This window comes from Oncorhynchus gorbuscha, linkage group LG02 (assembly GCF_021184085.1).
Source record: "Oncorhynchus gorbuscha isolate QuinsamMale2020 ecotype Even-year linkage group LG02, OgorEven_v1.0, whole genome shotgun sequence".
In the NCBI taxonomy this organism is placed as follows: domain Eukaryota; kingdom Metazoa; phylum Chordata; class Actinopteri; order Salmoniformes; family Salmonidae; genus Oncorhynchus; species Oncorhynchus gorbuscha.
The window spans coordinates 7464578-7491479 of record NC_060174.1 but is presented as its reverse complement, the minus strand read 5'-3'; the positions used below and the strand labels follow the sequence as shown (position 1 = coordinate 7491479).

At 41.6% G+C, this 26902-nt stretch overlaps 1 protein-coding gene across 1 annotated transcript; it reads right to left on the bottom strand.

The window, feature by feature from the left end:
• Window positions 1–26678, bottom strand: alpi.1 (alkaline phosphatase, intestinal, tandem duplicate 1). The gene is made up of 11 exons (XM_046292310.1): window positions 26534–26678; window positions 25821–25946; window positions 23929–24044; window positions 23052–23226; window positions 14456–14628; window positions 12899–13033; window positions 8997–9072; window positions 7490–7624; window positions 4850–5041; window positions 4544–4660; window positions 1–1498 (listed from the first exon to the last, which is right to left on the bottom strand). The coding sequence occupies exons 1-11, from the start codon at window positions 26628–26630 to the stop codon at window positions 1227–1229; spliced, it is 1614 nt and encodes a 537-aa protein (XP_046148266.1). The 5' UTR covers window positions 26631–26678; the 3' UTR covers window positions 1–1226.
• Window positions 26679–26902: the final 224 nt, after the last annotated feature.

The following is a 26902-nucleotide window of genomic DNA, read 5'->3' as shown; positions in this document are numbered from 1 at the left end:
TCGAAGCAAAGACATGTTTTTAATACTAAACATGTGCATTTAACATAAAAACATCTCTAGATTTAGTATTTAGGATTATTTGAGCTATGGTCAGATCCATTTTAAATTGCCATAGTAACAATTTAGATATGTGACCATACTACTTGAGCCACTACATCTTCTTTAGTTACCAGTCATCTTATTGTCTTAGTCCAGCTATAGTGATTGCAAATAAAATATACAGACCCCATCTCTTTGGAGTTTATCGTAAGGCCTACCTCTACTAGGAAATACATCTTGGTGACATTCCAGGTTTCCTGTTTTCCAGTTTCACTACAAACCACATTAATATTGTACACACTAAAACATGAGGGTTCCTCAAGGGGTTCTTTGGGATGGTTATAAGTGGAACCGTAATGACTCCAATAACCCTTTGAGCTCTTCAATGGTTCTTTACAGGATTCTTTGCTCTTTTAGTGGCTTGTGTGACTATTTTGGACCGTGGTTTTAGTCATAGCTCTTTTAGTGGCTGGTGAATATTTTGGACCGTGGTTTTAGTCATAGCTGTTTTTGTGCAACCGTGAGTAAGAGTGTAATTCCAGTGTCGTGTTATTCCGTTACATATTATATATGACTGTGGCCGGTGACGGTGTCTTGTGAAAGACTCGCGTATGACCTTGTGTCAATTGTGAACGGTTGACTACTCCCGGATGTTCCAGAGGTAGCTCACTTGATTCTACTTGTCAAGTAACACAAAAATTACACAGATGGAATTTTAACAATATAATATGGCTGATCAGATTAAAATACCCTTTATGTTTCTTCAAAAGGATCTACAAAGAACCTTTCGGATTTTGAAAGGTTAGTTATAGAACCATTCTCCATAAAGGTTCTATAAAGAACCTTTCAGACTGTGAAAGGTTAGTTATAGAACCATTCTCCATAAAGTCCCAAACAGAGTTGTATAAGCATAGCGGAACCCGGTTTTGGTGCTATGTAGAATCTTTCTTAACAGTTCTTTATAGAACCTTCAGAAAATGATCTTTATAGCACCTTACATGTTCCATTTAGAACCTTATGAGGATGGTTAGAAATTGCTGCAGTGCAATATGACGTAGCAATCTAGACACTTCTCCAAAATAGACAACCTAGAACTATCCCGTTTCCACCATCTCCGGCACAACTTTTATGGACCGGTAACTGTCCTAATATGGACACTGTACCCATGATGGTCGGATTGTGTGTCGTCATCTGAACAGGATCCAGAGGAGGCTAGCCAGACAGAGAAGCAGCCCAGAGAGGGTGTGTGTGTGTCCGGTTGAGGCGGGTGGATGTGGTGGGCAGTCCGTGTAGGGTGGAATGCAGGCTGCGTAGGCCATGGCGTGGGCGATATAGTTCTGCTCTTTGACCCCGTGAAAGAGGTGGGCCATGGGGCCTTTGGCGTAGATGGCCACGTCCTCCCCGCCGTGGGTCTCAGAGTCCAGAGGGACTGCAGCCTGCTGCATGTACTCTTCATCGTCTGAGAACCAGAGAGGTAGTGGTTAAAGCCCAATTTGTCTACATGTTTATAAACACATACAAGGCGAGTTTACACCGCACCGCACCTTAGCCCTGGGCTAAGAGCCTCCTGAGAGCCTGAGCTAAGGGAGATTTTAGCCCGGGGCTAAGAGCCTCCTGAGAGCCTGAGCTAAGGGAGATTTTAGCCCTGGGCTAAGAGCCTCCTGAGAGCCTGAGCTAAGGGAGATTTTAGCCCTGGGCTAAGAGCCTCCTGAGAGCCTGAGCTAAGGGAGATTTTAGCCCGGGGCTAAGCGAGTGTTCACACTTGAACGTTGTAAGTGGGCTAGCACCAACGTTAGCCCAGGGCTAGCTGGCCCTGCTCCGGAGCAGGGTTAGGACCGACTTTTTGAAGTTAGCCCCAGAAACACAGTGGCAAAATAGCCCGTGTGAAACGGGGACAATAACCACGCCTAGACTGCTGTCTGTCCAATCACAAAAGCTGCACTGTCACTTAATTTACATATGCTGGTGATGCCTGTAATGTGTTCTGCATTTTATTTTTTATAAGTAAGTCCATACTATTTAATTCTTCTAGGACAAAAAAACAAATACTTTCATCAATGCAAAATCATTGTTTGCTATGTCTAACAAAACATGCCAAATAAAGCTACACACTCTACAGCTGGAAGGGCAGAAAACACTACATTTTCCTCTTTCTTCGTAGCTTTTCTATTGACATTTAATTGGATATATCCATGATAATAATATTGTTGCATGATTTTGCTTGGATCAGAAAAGTTGATGTCTCGTCCCTTCACAGAGAATTAATGTTGGTCATTTGGCATAGATAAAATGTTGGTCGCATGGCAGAGATAGAATGTTGGTCTCCTGGCAGGGATAGAATGTTGGTCTCCTGGCAGGGATAGAATGTTGGTCTCCTGGCAGGGATAGAATGTTGGTCCCCTGGCAGGGATAGAATGTTGGTCCCCTGGCAGGGATAGAATGTTGGTCCCCTGGCAGGGATAGAATGTTGGTCCCCTGGCAGGGATAGAATGTTGGTTCCCTGGCAGGGATAGAATGTTGGTTCCCTGGCAGGGATAGAATGTTGGTCGAGTGGCAGAGATAGAATGTTGGTCCCCTGGCAGGGATAGAATGTTGGTCCCCTGGCAGGGATAGAATGTTGGTCGCGTGGCAGAGATAGAATGTTGGTCCCCTGGCAGGGATAGAATGTTGGTCGAGTGGCAGAGATAGAATGTTGGTCCCCTGGCAGGGATAGAATGTTGGTCCCCTGGCAGGGATAGAATGTTGGTTCCCTGGCAGGGATAGAATGTTGGTCCCCTGGCAGGGATAGAATGTTGGTCGAGTGGCAGGGATAGAATGTTGGTCGAGTGGCAGAGATAGAATGTTGGTCCCCTGGCAGGGATAGAATGTTGGTCCCCTGGCAGGGATAGAATGTTGGTCCCCTGGCAGAGATAGAATGTTGGTCCCCTGGCAGGGATAGAATGTTGGTCCCCTGGCAGGGATAGAATGTTGGTCCCCTGGCAGAGATAGAATGTTGGTCCCCTGGCAGGGATAGAATGTTGGTCGAGTGGCAGAGATAGAATGTTGGTCCCCTGGCAGGGATAGAATGTTGGTCCCCTGGCAGGGATAGAATGTTGGTCCCCTGGCAGGGATAGAATGTTGGTTCCCTGGCAGGGATAGAATGTTGGTTGCATGTGTGTTTGTCTGTTAGCCCAAGTCAGGTTCATCCTTGGGAGCAATTTCCATCTGTACAAATAATAGTATAAACACCATGGGACCACGCAGCTGTCATACTGCTCAGGAAGAAGACGTCTCCTAGAGATGAACATACTTTGGTGCAAATCAATCCCAGAACAACAGCAAAGGACCTTGTGAAGATGCTGGAGGAAACAGGTACAAAAGTATATATAAAAGTATAGAGTAAAACGAGTCCTATATCGACATAACCTGAAAGGCCGCTCAGCAAGGAAGAAACCACTGTTCCAAAACCGCCATTAAAAAGCCAGACTACGGTTTGCAACTGCACATGGGGAAAATATCATACTTTTTGGAGAAATGTCCTCTGGTCTGATGAAACAAAAATAGAACTGTTTGGCCATAATGACCATCGTTATGTTTGGAAGCCGAAGAACACCATCCCAACCGTGAAGCACTGGGGGTGGCTGCATGATGTTGTGTGGGTGCTTTGCTGTAGGAGTGACTGTTGCACTTCACAAAATGGATGGCATCATGAGGCAGGAAAATTATGTGGATATATTGAAGCAAAATCTCAAGACATCAGTCAGGAAGTTAAAGCTTGGTTGCAAATGGGTCTTCCAAATGGACAATGACTCCAAGCATACTTCCAAAGTTGTGGCAACATGGCTTAAGGACAACAAAGTCAAGGTATTGGAGTGGCCATCACAAAGCCCTGACCTCAATCCTATAGAAAATTGGTGGGCAGAACTGAAGAAGTGTGTGCGAGCAAGGAGGCCTACAATCCTGACTCAGTTACACCAGCTCTGTCAGGAGGAATGGGCCAAAATTCACCCAATTTATTGAAGCTTGTGGAAGGCTACCCGGAACATTTGACCCAAGTTAAGCAATTTAAAGGCAATGCTACCAAATACTAATTGAGTGTATGTAAACGTCTGACCCACTGGGAATGTGATGAAAGAAATAAAAACGGAAATAAATAATTATCTCTACTATTATTCTGACATTTCACATTCTTAAAATAAAGTGGTAATCCTAACTGACCTAAAACTAGTAATGTTTACGTGGATTAAATGTCAGGAATTGTGAAAAACTGAGTTTAAATGTATTTGGCTGAGATGTATGTAAACTTCTGACTTCAACTGTATGTACATGCATGTAAACACACACACACACACACACACACACACACACACACACACACACACACACACACACACACACACACACACACACACACACACACACACACACACACACACACACACACACACACACACACACACACACACACACACACACACACACACAATTCACATGCGTATTACTTTAATAGTTGTAGTACACTTACAGTAATCCACCAATGTGATGTTTCCTCTCGTTCCATTCACATGTACATAACCAGGACCGTTGGCATACAGGATGCTAGTGAATGGCATCCTATCATCTGCCTTCTTGTGTGCCAAACCTGACACAAAATGGTTGACATAACATGACGGTGAACATTACATTATGTGCTGGACACAAAAATATATGACATTGCACCCTTACAGGACAGTGTACATTGTAGGACAACCTTGCGATCCTTGAGGATCTCCTATAATAGTAGCATGTATATCTGTAACACACATGGGACTACGACTGTTTTGGGTCGTACCAAAAATGGGGTTTCCGCGGGGGGTGTTTCCTCCGAAGGTGAAGACGTGGGAGTGGTCTGCGGTTACGACAGTGAGGGTGTCTGATTCTCTGGTGAGCCGGGAGGCTCGTTGCACCGCCCGGTCAAACATCACAGCCTCAGTCAGCGCCAGCTTGGCAATGCCATCATGGTGCCCATGGTCAATTCTCCCTCGTAAAACAAGAACAACACAACACAACTCAGACTGAGTTGATGATCGACTCAAGAAGGGGAGGACCTTTAAGACTGAGTGTGTCCTAAAAATTGACATATTTCTACTCCTTTATCATTGAATCCTAACTTGTGATCCTCACAACAAACACATCTGCATGAATCATTAAATGTGAAAATTGTGTGAACATTTAAGTAGCCTATCTCAAGTTTAGGACTTGACCCCTCTTGAACAATATTGTTTTAAAATCAAGTAGAATTTCACTTTGTTAACTAACAAAAAACAATTCTGCTGCCACTACAACCACAGCTGACAATGCAACTACAGCTGTCAATACAACTACAGCTGTCATTACAACCACAGCTGCCATTACAACCACAGCTGACAATGCAACCACAGTTGACAATGCAACCACAGCTGTCAATACAACTACAGCTGCCATTACAACCACAGCTGCCATTACAACCACAGCTGACAATGCAACCACAGTTGACAATGCAACCACAGCTGTCAATGCAACTACAGCTGCTGTTACAAACGCACAATCACAGCTGTCATTACAACCACAGCTGACATTACAACCACAGCTGCCAATACAACCACAGCTGCCAATACAACCATAGCTGTCAATACAACCACAGCTGTCATTACAACCACAGCTGCCATTACAACCACAGCTGACAATGCAACCATAGCTGTCAATACAACCACAGCTGACAATACAAGCACAACCATAGCTGTCAATACAACCACAACCACAGCTGACAATGCAACCACAGTTGACAATGCAACCACAGCTGTCAATACAACCACAGCTGACAATGCAACCACAGCTGACAATGCAACCACAGTTGACAATGCAACCACAGCTGACAATGCAACCACAGCTGTCAATGCAACTACAGCTGCTGTTACAAACGCACAATCACAGCTGTCATTACAACCACAGCTGACATTACAACCACAGCTGCCATTACAACCACAGCTGACAATGCAACCACAGCTGTCATTACAACCACAGCTGACATTACAACCACAGCTACCATTACAACCACAGCTGACAATGCAACCACAGCTGACATTACAACCACAGCTGACATTGCAACCACAGCTGCCATTACAACCACAGCTGACAATGCAACCACAGCTGCCATTACAACCACAGCTGTCATTACAACCACAGCTGACAATGCAACCACAGTTGACAATGCAACCACAGCTGACAATGCAACCACAGCTGACAATGCAACCACAGCTGACAATGCAACCACAGTTGACAATGCAACCACAGTTGACAATGCAACCACAGCTGACATTACAACTACAGCTGTCATTACAACCACAGCTGTCAATACAACCACAGCTGACAATGCAACCACAGCTGTCAATACAACCACAGCTGCCATTACAACCATAGCTGTCAATACAACCACAGCTGCCATTACAATCACAGCTGTCAATACAACCACAGCTGTCAATACAACCACAGCTGTCAGTAATTGCTGTCAGTAATTGCTGTCAAAAATTACAATATCATAAATGCAAAACAGGATGCAGCCTGGGTAAAAAAAAATATCTTTGCAGTTCTTGTTGTATATGTAATAGTAGCCCATGCTACAGTATGTGTTTAAATAAAGGTACTCATGTTTTACAAATAATATTTTACAAAGAGGAAGTAGCCTTTGGGTTTTAAATAAAGGTACTCATCTTCTACAAAGAGGAAGTAGCCTTTGGGTTTTAAATAAAGGTACTCATCTTCTACAAAGAGGAAGTAGCCTTTGGGTTTTAAATAAAGGTACTCATCTTCTACAAAGAGGAAGTAGCCGTTGGGTTTTAAATAAAGGTACTCATCTTCTACAAAGAGGAAGTAGCCTTTGGGTTTTAAATAAAGGTACTCATCTTCTACAAAGAATCTTTTACAAAGAGGATGTAGCCTTTGGGTTTTAAATAAAGGTACTCATCTTCTACAAAGAATCTTCTACAAAGAGGAAGTAGCCTTTGGGTTTTAAATAAAGGTACTCATCTTCTACAAAGAATCTTTTACAAAGAGGAAGTAGCCTTTGGGTTTTAAATAAAGGTACTCATCTTCTACAAAGAGGAAGTAGCCTTTGGGTTTTAAATAAAGGTACTCATCTTCTACAAAGAGGAAGTAGCCTTTGGGTTTTAAATAAAGGTACTCATCTTCTACAAAGAGGAAGTAGCCTTTGGGTTTTAAATAAAGGTACTCATCTTCTACAAAGAATCTTCTACAAAGAGGAAGTAGCCTTTGGGTTTTAAATAAAGGTACTCATCTTCTACAAAGAATCTTTTACAAAGAGGAAGTAGCCTTTGGGTTTTAAATAAAGGTACTCATCTTCTACAAAGAGGAAGTAGCCTTTGGGTTTTAAATAAAGGTACTCATCTTCTACAAAGAGGAAGTAGCCTTTGGGTTTTAAATATAAGGTACTCATCTTCCACAAAGAGGAAGTAGCCTTTGGGGTTCTTGCTGAGGATCTGAATGGCTTTCTCTGTCATCTCGACGATGGACGGGTCACGTGTGGCATTCCGGAAAACCTCAAACCGCATGTCCTTTGGCTCAAAGAGACCTGCCGCCACAAGAAGGAAAGAAAGAGGGAGGAAGAAAGTAATAAAAGAGAGATCACAATGTTGGGAACGCAGTTCACCTTTTGGTAACAAACTCAAGCTCACCCCCCCCCCTCCCGTGTACATCATCCATATTAGGAAATCATCAATACTCAGACCAAACTTCAGTAACAGTCTTATCATTCATTACTTAGGCTATAGAATGGCCTGGTATCCAGTATATAACACCAACACCTGATAACACATACACTAACGGCTGAGGGAATGTTTGTGAGTGTGTATGATAGTACGTGTGGCTGTGTGTAGGGTGTGTGCGACGTAGAGGAGGCTGGTGGGAGGAGCTATAGGAAGACATTTGGAATGGCTGGAATGGAGAGAAAAAATACATGGTGGGAGGAGCTATAGGAAGACATTTGGAATGGCTGGAATGGAGAGAAAAAATACATGGTGGGAGGAGCTATAGGAAGACATTTGGAATGGCTGGAATGGAGAGAAAAAATACATGGTGGGAGGAGCTATAGGAAGACATTTGGAATGGCTGGAATGGAGAGAAAAAATACATGGTGGGAGGAGCTATAGGAAGACATTTGGAATGGCTGGAATGGAGAGAAAAAAATACATGGTGGGAGGAGCTATAGGAAGACATAACTGGAATGGAGAGAAAAAATACATGGTGGGAGGAGCTATAGGAAGACATTTGGAATGGCTGGAATGGAGAGAAAAAATACATAGGAAGGTGGGAGGAAAAAAAGCATGGTGGGAGGAGCTATAGGAAGACATTTGGAATGGCTGGAATGGAGAGAAAAAATACATGGTGGGAGGAGCTATAGGAAGACATTTGGAATGGCTGGAATGGAGAGAAAAAATACATGGTGGGAGGAGCTATAGGAAGACATTTGGAATGGCTGGAATGGAGAGAAAAAATACATGGTGGGAGGAGCTATAGGAAGACATTTGTAATGGCTGGAATGGAGAGAAAAAATACATGGTGGGAGGAGCTATAGGAAGACATTTGGAATGGCTGGAATGGAGAGAAAAAATACATGGTGGGAGGAGCTATAGGAAGACATTTGTAATGGCTGGAATGGAGAGAAAAAATACATAACGGTATAAAACATATCAAACATATGGAAACCATGGAAACCACGTTTGACTCCGTTCCATTTATTCCATTCCAGACGTTACATCCTCCTATAGCTCCTCCCACCAGCCGCCTCTGTGTGTGTGTGTGTGTGTGTGTGTGTGTGTGTGTGTGTGTGTGTGTGTGTGTGTGTGTGTGTGTGTGTGTGTGTGTGTGTGTGTGTGTGTGTGTGTGTGTGTGTGTGTGTGCCCATTTATACAGAATGTAGATATATATTTTTTTAAACAACTTACCCAGGAGACGGTCAGTAGTCTTTACATTTATCTCGTCAAACTGCTTCCTGTGCCAAACATACTGGGAACTCTTGTGCTGAAACACAGACAATCACAGAGGACACAGTTTGATTCATAGCTTTACATTGACGTCATGAGGTACCGCAACATTAATTACACCTAACAATTTTACTGGCAATTAAGTAGTAAATAAATACAGCCCTAAGCTCTAAATTACGCCTGGCTCATGTTCAGCGGGTAACAAATGGAAGAAAAACAGACTGGAACAGGATATCAACCTGGACTTAATCAATGTTACTAGCCGGCTACCACCTGGTACTCAATCCTGCACCTTAGAGACTGCTGCCCTACGTACATAGACATGGAACTCTGGTCACTTTAATAACGGAACACTGGTCCCTTTTAATAACGGAACACTGGTCCCTTTTAATAATGGAACACGGGTCACTTTAATAATGGAACACTGGTCACTTTAATAATGGAACACTGGTCCCTTTTAATAATGGAACACTGGTCACTTTAATAATGGAACACTAATGGAACACTGGTCACTTTAATAACGGAACACTGGTCCCTTTTAATAACGGAACACTGGTCCCTTTTAATAACGGAACACTGGTCACTTTAATAATGGAACACTGGTCACTTTAATAACGGAACACTGGTCCCTTTTAATAATGGAACACTGGTCACTTTAATAATGGAACACTGGTCACTTTAATAATGGAACACTGGTCACTTTTAATAACGGAACACTGGTCACTTTAATAACAGAACACTGGCCCTTTTAATAATGGAACACTGGTCACTTTAATAATGGAACACTGGTCACTTTAATAATGGAACACTGGTCACTTTTAATAACGGAACACTGGTCACTTTAATAACAGAACACTGGCCCTTTTAATAATGGAACACTGGTCACTTTAATAATGGAACACTGGTCCCTTTTAATAATGGAACACGGGTCACTTTAATAATGGAACACTGGTCACTTTAATAACGGAACACTGGTCCCTTTTAATAATGGAACACTGGTCCCTCTTAATAATGGAACACTAATGGAACACTGGTCACTTTAATAACGGAACACTGGTCCCTTTTAATAATGGAACACTGGTCCCTCTTAATAATGGAACACTAATGGAACACTGGTCCCTTTTAATAACGGAACACTGGTCACTTTAACAATGGAACACTGGTCACTTTAACAATGGAACACTGGTCCCTTTTAATAATGGAACACTGGTCACTTTAATAATGGAACACTGGTCCCTTTTTATAATGGAACACTGGTCCCTTTTTATAATGGAACACTGGTCACTTTAACAATGGAACACTGGTCCCTTTTAATAATGGAACACTGGTCACTTTAATAATGGAACACTGGTCACTTTAACAATGGAACACTGGTCCCTTTTAATAATGGAACACTGGTCACTTTAATAATGGAACACTGGTCCCTTTTAATAATGGAACACTGGTCCCTTTTTATAATGGAACACTGGTCACTTTTTATAATGGAACACTGGTCACTTTAACAATGGAACACTGGTCCCTTTTAATAATGGAACACTGGTCACTATAATAATGGAACACTGGTCCCTTTTAATAATGGAACACTGGTCACTTTAATAATGGAACACTGGTCACTTTAATAATGGAACACGGGTCAGTAATAATGTTTGCGTACTGTTTTACCCATTCCATATGTATGATACTGTATTCTAGTCATGGCTCATCCTATTTAACTACTGCTGTACACACCTTTTCTATTCATATACAGTTCATACCCCCTATACACACCATGCCTTCAGACAATATCCATACCCCTTGACTTACTCCATATTTTGTTGTGTTACAGGCTGAATTCAAAATTCATTAAATACTATTTCTTCTCACCCATATATATTTATATATATATATATCCCATAATTACAAAGTGAAACATACATAAATATCTCATTTACATCAGTATTCACCACCACTGAGTCAATACATCTAAGAATCACCTTTGGCAGTGAATACAGCTGAGTCTTTAAGAGTCAGAGCTTTGCACATCTGGATTGAACAATATTTGCATGGTCTGTCAAGTCAGTTGTTGATCATTGCTAGACAGCCATTTTCAAGTCTTGCCATAGATTTTCAAGCAGATTTAAGTCAAAACTGTAACTGGGCCTCTCAGAACTTTCAATTCGTCATGGTAAGGAACTCCAGTGTATATTTGGCCTTGTGTTTTACGTTATTGTCCTGATGAAAGGTGAATTTGTCTCCCAGTGTTGGTTGGAAATAATAATAATAATAATATACGCCATTTAGCAGACGATTTTATCCAAAGCGACTTACAGTCATGTGTGCATACATTCTACGTATGGGTGGTCCCAGGAATCGAACCCACTACCCTGGCGTTACAAGCGCCATGCTCTACCAACTGTGCTACAGAAGGACTACAAGACTGAACCAAGTTTTCCTCTATGATTTTTCCTGTGCTCAGCTCTATTCATTTTCTTTTTATCCTAAAAAACTCCCTCCATTTGTCGATGACAAGCATACCCATAACATGATGCAGCCACCACCATGCTTGACGATATGAAGAGTGGTACTCTGTGATGAGTTGTGTTGAATTTGCCCCAAAATAAAGCTTTGTATTCAGGACATTAAGTTAATTTCTTTGCCACCTTTTTTGCAGTAGTACTTTATTGCCTTGTTGCAAGCAGGCTGCATGTTTTGTAATATTCCTTCTTTTCACTCTGTCAATAAGGTTAGTATTGTGGAGTAACTACAATGTTGTTGATCCATCCTCAGTTTTATCCTGTCGCAGCCAATAAACTCTGTTTTAAAGTCACCATGGTGAAATCCCTGAGCGGTTTCCTTCCTCTCTGGCAACTGAGTTAGGAAGTATGCCTATATCTTTGTGCTGATTGATACACCATATAAATTGTAATTAATAACTCCACCATGCTCAAAGGCTTAAAGACATGTTTTTCTCCTGAACTTATTTAGGCTTACCATAACAAAGGGGTTGAATACTGATTGACTCAAGACATTTCAGCTTTTCATTTTTAATTAATTGTAAGAAAATTCTGAAAATATAATTCCACTTTGGCCTTATGGGGTATTGTAGGTAGGCCAGTGTCACAAAAATCTCAATTTAACCAATTTTAAATGCAGGCTGTAATACAGCAAAACGTGGAAAAAGTCAAGGGTGTGAATACTTTCAGAATGCACTATATATTGATATTCCCGACTCTGAAATTGCTCATTCTGATATTTATTAATATCTTTATTTACGTTTTTGGGATTTGCGGTATTATTTTGCATTTTTAGGTATTACTGCACTGCTGGAGATTTTTTTAAAAATACAAGCATTTCACTGCACCTGCGATAACATCTGCAAAATATGTGTACGTGACTAATACAATTAGTAATGCTCATTTAAGTTTTCCATTGCAAAAAAAAATCTGTTGCAATTAGTTTTACGTTGTGTGCCCGAATGAACATGAAAATTATTTTGCCACTTTCATAAGGGAACTGGCTGAAGTTCTGTGGGGTTCAGCTTCCAGAACACTAACACATTTCTGTGGGGTTCAAACAGACAACAGGTTCCAGAACACTAACACAGTTCTGTGGGGTTCTAACAGACAACAGGTTCCAGAACACTAACACAGTTCTGTGGGGTTCTAACAGACAACAGGTTCCAGAACACTAACACATTTCTGTGGGGTTCTAACAGACAACAGGTTCCAGAACACTAACACAGTTCTGTGGGGTTCTAACAGACAACAGGTTCCAGAACACTAACACAGTTATTTGGGGTTCCAGAACACTAACACATCCTTAGGTGTAAAAGCTCATACAATATCCCCTCAATATGACCAACAACAGACATTATCAATGTGTACCTGCTGGGCCTTCATCCAGACGTCAATGAGGTTCCTCTTATCTTTCCGATCCCCTTTCCGGGACGAGGAAGTGGGGTACTCAGGGTCTGGAGTTCCCTTTGGTGTCATATACATCCGCCCCCCACCCAGGATAACCTGATGCACCAGAAAGATACTTCATATTACTGTGTACATTCCACACACAGTAAGTAGTACAGTATGTCCCAATCCTGGTCCTGGGGACCTAAAGGTGTGCATATTTCAGTTTGTTTGCCCTTGAACTAACACAACTAAATCAGGTCAAATACTTGATGTTGATTACTTTTACCACAGGGGGAACTGATTTCCCCAGATTGTGTTTATTTTATTTTCTCTCCCTCTCAAATCAAATTGTATTAGGCACATGCGCCGAATACAACAGGTGTTTCACCTTACAGTGAAATGCTTACTTACGAGCCTCTAACCGACAGTGCAGTTTCAAAAAAATACTCTCTCTGTCCTTGTTGAGTGCTAAGCCCCAAAACTAAAATCTGTCCTTGTTGAGTGCTAGGGCCCAAAACTAAAATCTGTCCTTGTTGAGTGCTAGGGCCCAAAACTAAAATCTGTCCTTGTTGAGTGCTAGGGCCCAAAACTAAAATCTGTCCTTGTTGAGTGCTAGGGCCCAAAACTAAAATCTGTCCTTGTTGAGTGCTAGGGCCCAAAACTAAAATCTGTCCTTGTTGAGTGCTCAAAACTAAAATCTGTTGAGTGCTAGGGCCCAAAACTAAAATCTGTCCTTGTTGAGTGCTAGGCCCCAAAACTAAAATCTGTCCTTGTTGAGTGCTAGGCCCCAAAACTAAAATCTGTCCTTGTTGAGTGCTAGGGCCCAAAACTAAAAAAGTGCTAGGCCCCAAAACTAAAATCTGTCCTTGTTGAGTGCTAGGCCCCAAAACTAAAATCTGTCCTTGTTGAGTGCTAGGCCCCAAAACTAAAATCTGTCCTTGTGTTGAGTGCTAGGCCCCAAAACTAAAATCTGTCCTTGTTGAGTGCTAGGCCCCAAAACTAAAATCTGTCCTTGTTTTGAGTGCTAGGCCCCAACACTAAAATCTGTCCTTCTTTTGAGTGCTAGGCCCCAACACTAAAATCTGTCCTTGTTTTGAGTGCTAGGCCCCAAAACTAAAATCTGTCCTTGTTGAGTGCTAGGGCCCAAAACTAAAATCTGCATGCCTTTGGGACTCTTCCCACTGGGCAAACCATTGGTTGGGATTAATGATGATTCTACATAATTTCAACCAAAAAAAAGCCAATGTGATGACATTGAATCAACGTGGAAACATTTTTGTATTTAAAAATAAAATCTACGTAAGGGAATTGTGTTTTATTTTTTTTCACTCAACGTTTAACCTAAATACAATGACATGGGTGAATTATTTTGTCAATTTCAATCAAAAAATCAAAAATAGACGTTGAACGTTGAACTGACATCTGTGCCCAGTGGGTTAGGACCAGGTTTGGGAAATACTGCAGTGAAAAGCAATTACATGAGATGATAGTTATTATAGACTGTGATACCAATAAAAGACCTTCATGGAGACGTACATCAATGTCAACGTTGGTCACCAGCTGTGTGGCAATATCAACACAGCCCTGTCGGCGGGCACTAGAGGGAATGTCAGCATCGCTGTACCAGCTGCGGCTCACTGAGTGGGCATAGGCGGCAGCAGGAGAGGCATGCTGTACACGAGTGGTGGTCACGATGCCCACTGACTTCCCTGGAACACATATCCCATTGACAAACATAGAGGTGTACATTGTTCATATTAGGACACACTTCCACACCCTAGACATGCACACACTATTCACTGACAGACACAAAAACAACTGATTCTACAATGGTACTCATCTATTCAATTATATTGAGGCATACAAACATTTTATATAGACGCTCTTATTCTTAGTGACTAACAGGAGCAACAGAATTTTCACATAGTCGGCTCAGTGTTTGGAACTAGCAACCTTTGGTTACTAGCCAACCACTAGGCTACCTGCCGTTCACAAACTGATTTCTTTGTGAGTCTACATCTACAGCATGGTTACTATCAACTCAATGTCCACAGATGTCTGGGAAATTGCGTTTAAAAGTATTTTATTGTGTGCAGGTTCTTAATCTGTTTTGGAATGAATCCCGGCCGTAAATATAAGAATCAATGATTAACAAGTATAAGGGTTATGGGTCTTAAAGGCCCAATGCAGCCATTTTATATCAATATCAAATACTTTTTGTGTAACAATTAAGTACCTTACAGTAATAGATTTCCATTAAAATGGGCAAAAAATGGTTTTTAGCAAAAAACTATTTCTCAAGCAAGAAATGTGCTACAACTGCCTGGGAGTGGTCTGAGTGGGGATGGGAAAAGGGAACACGAGCTGTTATTGGCAGAGAGGTTTGGAACTATTTTTGTTATTGGTCTATTAACCAACTTACCACATGGTGATGTCACCATGGAAAGCCGAAACTCCCACCCAAGCTAACCTGCTGATTAGAAGGTCCTGTGTCCATTTTATTTTCAAACAGCAACTATGAGGAATTTGTTCACAGTTTTGCAGTGTTAGTTTCATCCGCTGTTGTAAAATATAATATACAACACAGGAAAATATATAATTTTGACTGCACTGGGCCTTTAAGAGTCACTTAATATCAGATTATCGTTTTACTCCCAGACACAGTAGATAATGAGTTGAGAACATTGCACTTTAGATAACCTTACAATCCTATCATCCTCATCTATCTATCTATGGTGGAGTGTGTGAGGGTGTGGATACAATATATATATATAATGATAGTGAACCTTGACCATTTGTAAGCCCTGCCCCCTTTTGTTACTGCTGCTACCTCAATCAACCATTTCAATGACCCTTTGGACCTACTGGAGAAAACCCCTGTCGATGAACTCAAACTGTGTTTTTTACAATGAAATCATACAACAAACTACCCCTTGCTAATCTGGAGACTCGCTTTTGTTGAACTGTCATTAAAACTGTTTGATGGCAAAATTGGTCAAATAAACCTGGTAAAATGAAGTTTGTAGTCTGGCTATGGGTCTTAAATGGCTCTGAATGCATTGTCAGCATGCAGTCAAAGCTACTAACCAAATTTGGAACTAATTAGTCATCAAAAATCCTATCCTGCTGTCAACAGTAGATGAGAGTTGTATTTATAATATAACGTTGGCTAATTTAGCTAGCTAACATGCATTTGGAGAAAACAAGTTATATTAACTGACTAGCTAGCGTTAGCAATGGTGGTCATTGAGACACTGAGACTAAGACAAGACCAAGACTGAGAGCTAGCTAACCAGCTAACAAACAATGCAACTTCGCATCATTTTCTGGACAACCGAGAGTCGGAGGTGACTCCAAAAGCCCTGTCTAGGCAGCTAGACGTAGGTTACTGATTATCCTTGAACATTTTGGTAAGTAGAGATTGTAAGAAGGCTCCATGTGTATTGCTAATCAATTACCCAGATCATTAGGGTGCAGGCACACACTAACTAGAGAAGTGGAATGAATGGGCTGCTGCACAGTCACTATGGGAGCTCTTTCTAGAGCGCCCAGTTAAATTTAGCAAAATAGCATTTTTTAACTCTTTAAATGGTAATTAAGCTAGTGAAACACACAATTTATATAAAGTACCAGTCAAAGTTTGGACACATACTCATTCAAGGGTTTTTCTTTGTTTTTACAATTTTCTACATTGTAGAACATCAACACTACGAAAGACATCAACACTATGAAATAACACTTATGGGATCATGTAGTATCCAAGAAAGTGTTAAACAATTTTAAATATATTTTAGATTCTTTAAAGTAGCCACCCTTTGTCTTGATGACAGCTTTGCACACTCTTGACATTCTCTCAACCAGCTTCACCTGGAATGCTTTTCTAACAGTCTTGAAGGAGTTCCCACATATGCTTTCTTGGCTGCATTCCAGTGGTAGAAAAAGTACTCAATTGTCAAACTTAAGAAAAAGTAAAGATACCTTAATAGAAAATGACACAAGTAAAAGTGAAAGTCACCCAGTAAAATATTACTTGTGTAAAAGTATAAAAGTATTTAGTTTTAAATATACTTAAGTATCAAAAGTAAATGTAATTGCTAAAAACAGTGGTGTACAAAAGTCAAAGTATAAATCATTTCCAATTCCTTATATTAAGCAAACCAGACGGCCCATCTATTTTTAAATGTTAAAAATATATATTTCCCTCTAAGCATTCAAAATGTAATGATAACTTTTAGGTGTCATGGAAAATGTATGGAGTAAAAAGTACATTATTTTCATTAGGAATGTAGTGAAGTAAAAGTTGTCAAAAATATAAATAGTAAAGTACAGATACCCCGAAAACCTAGTTAAAACTTCTTAAGGATGTAGCAGAATACAGTTCCCTGGCAGGAACATCACTCAGCGGAGTTTCAGAGCGCCACCTATAGTTTTTGATAAAACTCAAACTGTCATTAAACTTACATTAAAATACACATTCAAGGTAGTGAATTAAAGCTACACTCGTTGTGAATCTATCCACCAAGTAAGATTTGTAAAATGCTTTTCGGCGAAAGCATGAGAAGCTATTATCTGATAGCATGTAACACCCCAAAAGACCCACAGGGGACATAAACAAAATAATTAGCATAGTCGGCGCTACACAAATCGCACAAATAAAATATAAAACATTCATGACCTTTGACCATCTTCTTTGTTGGCACTCCTAGATGTCCCATAATCACTATTGGGTCTTTTTTTCGATTAAATCGGTCCATATATAGCCTAGATATCGATCTATGAAGAGTGTGTGATCAACGAAAAAAATAGCTTTTTTTAACGTAACGTCATTTTTTTCAATTAAAAAAGTTGACGTTAAACTTTCACAAAACACTTCGAAATACTTTTGTAATGCAACTATAGGTATTAGTAAACGTTAATAAGCGATCAAATTGATCACGAGGCGAATTATATTCTATAGCTGTGCGTCTGGAAATAATGTGCGGGTAAATCTCAACCAAAATATTCGGTCGGAGACTGGAAGAACTGTTCTGCCCTGTGTCTGTTTGACCAATAAAAAAATTGTAGGCAAATGACAAGACTGTTGACATCGTGTGGAAGCTGTAGGTATTGCAACCTCGGCTCCATTTAATGGGGGTCACTTTTAACAATTGGTTGAAGTTGCGCATGGATATATTTTTCCATTTTCAGTGATCAGATTTTCCTGCACTTTTCGATGAAACACACGTTCTGTTATAGTCACAGCCGTGATTTAACCAGTTTCAGAAACGTCTGAGTGTTTTCTATCCACACATACTAATCATATGCATATACTATATTCCTGGCATGAGTAGCAGGGCGCTGAAATGTTGCGCGATTTTTAACAAAAAGCTGCGAAAATTCGCAGCTTCCTTATTAAGTAGTACTTTGAAGTATTTTTACTTAAGTACTTTAAACCACTGCCTCTTTTCCTTCACTCTGCAGTCCAACCCATCTCAAATCATCTCAATTGGGTTGATTGTGGAGGCCAGGTCATCTGATGCAGCACTCCATCACCCTCCTTCTTGGTCAAATAACCCTTACACAGCCTGAAAGTGGGTTTTGAGTCATGTTGAAAAACAAATGATAGTCCCACTAAGCGCAAACCAGATGGGATGACGTATCACTGCAGAACGCCGTGGTATCCATGCTGGTTAAGTGTGCCTTGAATTCTAAATAAATCACTGACAGTGTAAACAGCAAAGCACCCGCAAAACCATCACACCTCCTCCTCCATGCTTTACGGTGGGAACCACACATGCAGAGATCATCCGTTCACCTACTCTGTGTCTCACAATATATATATATATATATATTTTTTTTTCTTTTGGGGGGGGGGGGAGTAGTTGGAAACAAAAAATCAAATCACAAATTTGGACTCATCAGACCAAAGGACAGAGTTCCACTGGTCTAATGTTCATTGCTCTTGTTTCTTGGCCCAAGAAAGTCTCTTCTTCTTATTGGTGTCCTTTAGTTGTGGTTTCTTTGCCGCAATTTGACCATGAAGTCCTGATTCACACAGTCTCCTCAGAACAGTTGATGTTGATATGTGAACTTATCCTCTGCAGCAGAGGTAACTCTGGGTCGTCCTTTTCTGTGGCGGTCCTCATGAGTGCCAGTTTCATCATTGCACTTGATGGTTTTTGCGAAGTCCACAAATTTTCCATATTGACTGACCTTCATGTCTTAAAGTGTGGTCCTTTTGTAGCTCAGTTGGTAGAGCATGGCGCTTGTAACGCCAGGGTAGTGGGTTCGATTCCCGGGACCACCCATACGTAGAATGTATGCACACATGACTGTAAGTCGCTTTGGATAAAAGCGTCTGTTAAATGGCATATATTATTATTATTATTATTATTAAAGTAATGATGTACTGTCAATTCTCTTTGCTTGTTTGAGCTGTTCTTGCTGTAATATGGATTTGGTATTTTACCAAATAGGGCTATCTTCTATATACCACCCCTACCTTGTCACAACACAACTGATTGGCTCAAATGCATTAAGAGGGAACAATTCCACAAATTAACTTTTAACAAGGCACACCTGCCAATTGAAATGCATTCCTGGTGGCGACCTCATTAAGCTGGTTGAGATAATGCCAAGAGTGTGCAAAGCTGTCATCAAGGCAAGGAGTGGCTACTTTGAATATTCTCATTTACAGAATATATTTTGATTTGTTTAACACATTTTTGGTTACTACATGATTCCATATGTGTTATTTCATAGTTTTGATGTCTTTGATATTATTCTACAATGTAGAAAATAGTAAAAAATAAAGAAAAACCCTTGAATGAGTAGGTGTGTCCAAACATTTGACTGTTACTGTAATTGCGGCAATAATTTGTGGTTAACATACAGGTAACTGCCAAAATAAAGGAAACACCAACATAAAGTGTCCTTATAGGGTCTTGGGCAACCACAAGCCAGAACAGCGTCAATGCACCTTGGCATAGATTCTGGAACTCTATTGAAGAACTCATAGAGTGTCTGGAACTCTATTGAAGAACTCAGAGTGTCTGGAACTCTATTGAAGAACTCAGAGTGTCTGGAACTCTATTGAAGAACTCAGAGTGTCTGGAACTCTGTTGAAGAACTCATAGAGTGTCTGGAACTCTGTTGAAGAACTCATAGAGTGTCTGGAACTCTGTTGAAGAACTCATAGAGTGTCTGGAACTCTGTTGAAGAACTCATAGAGTGTCTGGAACTCTGTTGAAGAACTCATAGAGTGTCTGGAACTCTATTGAAGAACTCATAGAGTGTCTGGAACTCTATTGAAGAACTCATAGAGTGTCTGTCCACAATAAATTCCATCATTTGAATGTTTTTTTTAACGGTGGTGGAAAACGCTGTCTCAGGCACCGTTCCAGAATCTCCCAGTAGTGTTAAATCGGGTTGAGATCTGGTGACTGAGACAGCATTGGCATATGGTTTACATTGTTACCATGCTCGTTAAAGCATTCAGGTACCTCTCGTGCCCTGTGGATGGGGGCATTGTCATCCTATAGTGGCATAGCCATGGTAGACAAAATAATGTCCTGCCCAGCATTTTTTTTAATTGACCATGTGTGGAAGCCCGTGCTTTCAGTATATTGTACTTGGTATCTCTCATTTACTCAAGTGCTTCCCTTTTTTGGCAGTTACCTGTTATACTGTCTTCATAACCCTTTCCCAAAGTCTATGCCCAAAAGCGGCCCCTTCAGCCTCATGTGTGAAATGTTACTATTATATTTTAGAAATTCATAATTAATAAAGATAAAATCATTATTTTTTTACTGCGAAAATTGTGTGTTTCTATGTCAAACAGTTTTGTTATATTTCAGTCTTCTGTGATGTATATGAAAGGTAATATTGGGATGCAAACTCTATATCCTGCCTGTGCCATTAAACCCCTTCAACTCATCCAGAACGCCGCAGCCCGTCTGGTGTTCAACCTTCCCAAGTTCTCTCACGTCACCCCGCTCCTCCGTTCTCTCCACTGGCTTCCAGTTGAAGCTCGCATCCGCTACAAGACCATGGTGCTTGCCTACGGAGCTGTGAGGGGAACGGCACCTCAGTACCTCCAGGCTCTGATCAGGCCCTACACCCAAACAAGGGCACTGCGTTCATCCACCTCTGGCCTGCTCGCCTCCCTACCACTGAGGAAGTACAGCTCCCGCTCAGCCCAGTCAAAACTGTTCGCTGCTCTGGCCCCCCAATGGTGGAACAAACTCCCTCACGACGCCAGGACAGCGGAGTCAATCACCACCTTCCGGAGACACCTGAAACTCCACCTCTTTAAGGAATACCTAGGATAGGATAAGTATTCCCCCCCTTTAAGATTTAGATGCACTATTGTAAAGTGACTGTTCCACTGGATGTCATAAGGTGAATGCACCAATTTGTAAGTCGGTCTGGATAAGAGCGTCTGCTAAATGACTTAAATGTAAATGTAAATGTAATATCTGACATGGTACAAGTATCTTATTTTTTAAAAGTCCATAACTATGTGTGTGAGGTGTATACTTTTGTTTCAAAGTAGATTTGTTTAAGACTACCAAGAAACACTCCATGTGACTCTGGTGGCAGGTAGCCCTGTGGTTAGGCGTGTTGAGCCAGTAATCAAAAGGATGCTGGATCAAAGCCCCAAGCTGACAAGTTAAAACTCTGTTGTTCTACTCCTGAGCAAGGCAATTAGCCCCCTGTTCCCCACACGCCAAAGATGTGAATGTCGATTAGGGCAGCCTTCCTCCACTCTCTGATTCAGAGGCTTTGGGTTAAATGCAGAAGACACATTTCAGTTGAATGCATTCAGTTGTACAACTGACTAGATATCCCCTTTCTTTCCCCTTCATTTAGCCCACCGCAGTAAAAGGTTAAATTGAAAGTTACGAGGTATAAATATCATACCATATCAGTAACTTTTTCACTCATCATTATTCACATTTCCTTCATGATTTTCCGTAACCGTGGTAGCATCCACATGAATGTAGAAGTGTTCAGAAACACATTATATTCTTATTTACAATAAAAGTGACTCCGTAATGACACAGTACATTATTTACCATTCATTCTTATTGGGCACAAAATAATCTGAAACACAAACAAAACAAACTGCAAATACATCCAAACGAGTTTGTAAAATCACAAGCTTGATGTTGCCAAGAATATAGGACCAAATAAACGTTTGACCAAATACACTTTTTTACTACTTTGAAACACCGTAAGTGAATTTGTCCACATACTTATGACACCCTCAAATGGGGGGACCAGATACATCAAGTGCATTCAATTCTAAAGGTCGCACAGATATGTATGAAAATTCCCTCAAATAAAAGGTGACATTCTGTACTGTCGCCTCATATTAAAACATCTGAAATCCAAAATGCTGGAGTATAGAGACAAAGTGAAAGTTGTTGCTTACATGTATGTAGGGGAGTGTATATGTAGATAGTACATTTTATGTTTAGGTTTCAATGTATCACAAACTGTTTCTGCATACTGGTTAGTGATTTGGAAACTTTAAAACTGTACTGTCTATTTATCACAAGGGACGGACAGGAAGCAGCGACAGCATCATTTTCAACTTATCTTTTCAATAGTATTCAACTTAATCAGGTAAAAAACTGCTGAATGAGTCCAAAAAATGTGCTGAGATGAATTACTTTTGATGATATACCAGACATCGTCTAAACAGGTTGGCCATGCCTATGCTGACATTGCAGCTGTAGTTATTGTTATCTCATTTTGGTCTAGTCTTGTCAAATTGGAGTCAGAATTGAGAGTGTTGACTCCAACGACTCCGATACTATAGCTACAAACACAAAACAGGTTAGCGACAGTTGCTATCCACCGGAGCGTTGCGATTGGTTTTCCAAAATGTTGGGGCGGGACTTAGCGAAGGGTCAATTGTGCAATGGAATGTGTATGGGGTGGCTTTGAATGGGTTGTGTAAGTGAGCATGTGTGTGTGTGTGTGTGTGTGTGTGTGTGTGTGTGTGTGTGTGTGTGTGTGTGTGTGTGTGTGTGTGTGTGTGTGTGTGTGTGTGTGTGTGTGTGTGTGTGTGTGTGTGTGTGTGTGTGTGTGTGTGTTTGTGCTTGTCTGTATAAAATGAGTGTGTGTGTGTTGCGGTACACCATACCTTGTGTTTTGGCACGATGTAGCACGGAGTACACTTCATTCCCAAACGTGGTGTTGCACTCGTAGGCCACTGCATTGGCGCTAAGGCCCACTGTCTTAGCGTTAGCCTTCACTCCGCAGTGGTACGCTGTAGCTGTGCTAGCGCTGTCTGCTACCTGCTTATCAACACTGTATGTCTGTATGGCACAAAACAAACACATACACACTCAAATGATAGTGATACATAAGTACTGGAACAACCTTTCCCCAACACCTAGGAACCTCGCCAAGAGGCTTGGAGCTCTTTGCGTAACAGCTAAGCTGCAATAGCTACTAATGTCCAAAGTCCGAAGTCTCTTCTTGACTCTTAAACACTAGTTTATGAGATAACGTACAACTTTGCAGTCTATCTTGGGTTGGAATCTTAAGGAAACATAAAAAAAGGAAGGGTCATTGAGTCCCTGTAACTACATTATTTTGGTTGCCATTCAGTGCACCTTATCTGATGAATGTGAGCTAAGCTGGAATGGACATCGAAGAGACCGGAAATTCTTATCCAAATGTGTAGAATTCAATGGAGAATGAAAAGATTCTGGAATTATGTTTGGCTAACTTCTATCTGACCATAGACCTAAATTCTGTGTTTCCTGCTTTCACCATAATGGTTATGGTTGCATTTTCATTTTAAATGTCAAATTCAACTTAATTAAGCTGTGTAACATTTTCTTACAACAACACCAAGAGCTGAGCTGTAGTAGGTTGGAAAAACGACAAGATACAACACGTCAAGAGAACAGAGCATGCAAAACATCTTCCTGAAATGAAACCAAGGACTGAGTGAATTGAATGGATGCATAGTGAGGGGTTTAGGGTGAGAATAGAGCAGGGTTCCATCCGACCTTAGAGAGCGCGAGGTACGGAAAGGCATCCATGGCGAGCACTGTCTCCTCTCCCGACCTTCCTTCCATCTGACCCCTCAGGATGCGAGCCGCAGACACAGTGGACACACCCATTCCTGAGTGACCAATGAGATGACAATGATGTCATCCACCCTCATTAATGTGTTCTAAGACCTAACACAATGTATTTTCTCAAGTTTTTAATTGAGAAGCCTCTTATATTGATACAATTCTATTTATACTGAACAAAAATATAGACACAACATACAACCATTTAAAATATCTGAATTAAAGTTCATATAAAGATGTAAATAAATAAATTAGGCCCTAATTAATGGATTTCACAAGACATACATACATAAATTAGGCCCTAATTCATGGATTTGACATGACTGGGCAGGGGCGAAGCCATATGTTGGCCTGGGAGGGCATAGGCCCACCCACTTGGAAGCCAGACCGACCCACTGGGGAGCCAGTCCCAGCCAATCATAATGAGTTTTTCCTTACAAAAGGGCTTAACTAAGAACCTTGGCGTGACCCTGGACAACACCCTGTCGTTCTCTGAAAACATCCAAACAGTGACTCGCTCCTGCAGGTTCATGCTCTACAACGTTCGTAGAGTACAACCCTACGTCAGACAGGAAATGGATCAGGTCCTAGTTCAGTCACTTGTCATCTCCCATCCGGACTACTGCAACTCGCTGGGCTCCCTGCGTGTGCCATCAAACCCCTGCGACTTATCCAGAACTCTGCAGCCCGCCTGGTGTTCAACCTTCCCATGTCACCCTGCTTCTCCGCACATTCCACTGGCTCCAAGCTCGCATACACTATAAGACCATGGTACTTGCCTACGGAACAGCACGAGGAACTTCCCCTCCCTAGCTTCAGGCTATGCTCAAACCCTACACCCCAGCCCGAGCACTCCGTTCTGCCACCTCTGGTCTCTTGGCCCTCCCGCTCAGCCCAGTCCAAGCTCTTCTCTGTCCTGTCCCCCTTCATGATGCAACCAGCTTCCCCTGAAGCTAGTACAACAGAGTCCCTGCCCATCTTCTGAAAACATCTGAAACCTCTTCAAAAAGTATCTAAAATAAAAATCAAATCAAATCAAATTGTTATTTGTCACATACACATGGTTAGCAGATGTTAATGTGAGTGTAGCGAAATAATCCTCCCCTGACACTTACATTACTCTTCATTTCAGACTAGTTCTGACTTTGCTAATGTCTACTTTATTGAGGAAAAATTGTATTTGCTGTGACTGTAATGTGCTTGTGATATGTGGATGTCTCACCTAGCTGTTTTAATTAAGATGAATGCACTAACTCTGGATAAGAGCGTCTGCTAAATGACTCAATTGGCAATGTAAGTGACTCATGAAGAAGAAGGAGAAGAAGAAGGAGAAGAAGAAGGAGAAGAAGAAGGAGAAGAAGGAGAAGAAGGAGAAGAAGAAGAAGAAGAATACGAAGAAGAATAATAAGAAGAATAAGAAGAAGAAGGAAGAGGAGGAGAAGAAGAAGAAGGAGAAGGAGAAGAAAAAGAAGGAGAAGAAGGAGAAGAAGAACATCCCCATAAATATCACAAAATAGACCTTTCATGCAGAGTAGAAATTCTGTCAGCCAATGACAAAAACACTGAGACCTTGTGTCCCTCTAAGCGTGCATCGCAAAGCCGCTCTACTCTCTTTAAACCACATTCGTTGGATGCACGCCTGAGCCTCAATAACTACAATTCCAATTATTTATCCAACAGTATTGCTCCAGTGTAACTCCTGTAATTGACAAAGAAATCCCTGTGCTAGATAGTAAAGTGGCTGTGCTCTGCAGTGCCAGATAATGCCGTGCTTTACATAAACACCATCTGGTTATCGTATGTCTATGGTTCTGCCTCTTTACCGTCCCCCAGGAAGAGGATGATGTTCTTGGCGCGGTGCGCTCGGGGGCGGAGTCTCAGCGCGGCTTGGAGTGTCTCTTTGGCCTGAGCATTCCAATAGGCTGGGTCCCTCTCTTTCTCCAGCTCCTCTATATGAAAACAAAAACACAAAAGCACGTTACAGTTGAGACAACATTTTTCCTAGGGGACTTGGGTTCTGAGGAGGCATCAAAAAGGACAAAACCAGTTAAGAAACACCTTGATGTCTCAGAATAGTGGCAGCAGTCCTGATGGTGTGAGGAAGACTGCACACAAAAACAACGGAAAGACAAACAGTCCATCCATCCCGTTGTGTCATAACAATTTACTTTAGCTGGATCTGACACACACACACAGAGACACACACTTTCTTTCTCTCCACTCACACACCTGACCACAATTACTTACGAACCTCAGCTGAGGTTACCTGTGAGACGAACCAAGCCTAAGCATGTGAGATAACTTTAACAATGTAAAAAGAAAAGGACAGCCTCACAGACTAGGAGCTCAGATGCAATAATTTAACAGGCAAGCTGTCGTCATCAGGGTAAAATACCTGTGAGACAAACCACGGCTGAGGTTAGCTGTGAGACTAACCACGGCTGAGGTTAGCTGTGAGCCCCACCCGCCCGTCCACCCAGACCACTGGTAATATTACCGGCAGGGACAAAGAAACTGCTGGGTCCTGAATCCTCACCTTCAGCTGTGACAATACTCCCGGTAACGGCAAGCAGGCGAGAGGCCAGGAGGAGAGGGAGCAGCCTGAAGGCCCAGCGTTGTGGTGATGCCTGCATCACTGGCCTGGAGGATGGAAAAGCTGTCCCACCGACCCACACAGCACTCAGAAGGAGAGGAGAGTGTACCTCCTCAGACCTCCAGCCCAGCCTTTTAAAAGCTCAGGGTGTGCTGTAAGCTAAGGGCCCTAGCCAGCTCATAGGCTTAGGCAGAGTGAGAGAGAGAGAGAAAGGGGAAGCAGGGACCACACAAGACCAAACTCCTCCAGTATCGTTCCACACTCAGAGGAGCCCCTTTCTCTTAAAAGGCTTGCCCCCCCCCTCTCTCTCTT

What these genes read in the sequence shown, in the direction of transcription:
- alpi.1 (XM_046292310.1), bottom strand. Translation starts at nt 26,630, where the DNA reads ATGCAGGCATCACCACAACGCTGGGCCTTCAGGCTGCTCCCTCTCCTC. An exon ending in CGTACCTCGCGCTCTCTAAG is followed by an intron (nt 23,227 to 23,928) that starts GTCGGATGGAAC and finishes TGTGCCATACAG; the next exon opens with ACATACAGTGTTGATAAGCA. An exon ending in CTACTTCCTCTTTGTGGAAG is followed by an intron (nt 5,042 to 7,489) that starts ATGAGTACCTTA and finishes TTCTTGTTTTAC; the next exon opens with GAGGGAGAATTGACCATGGG.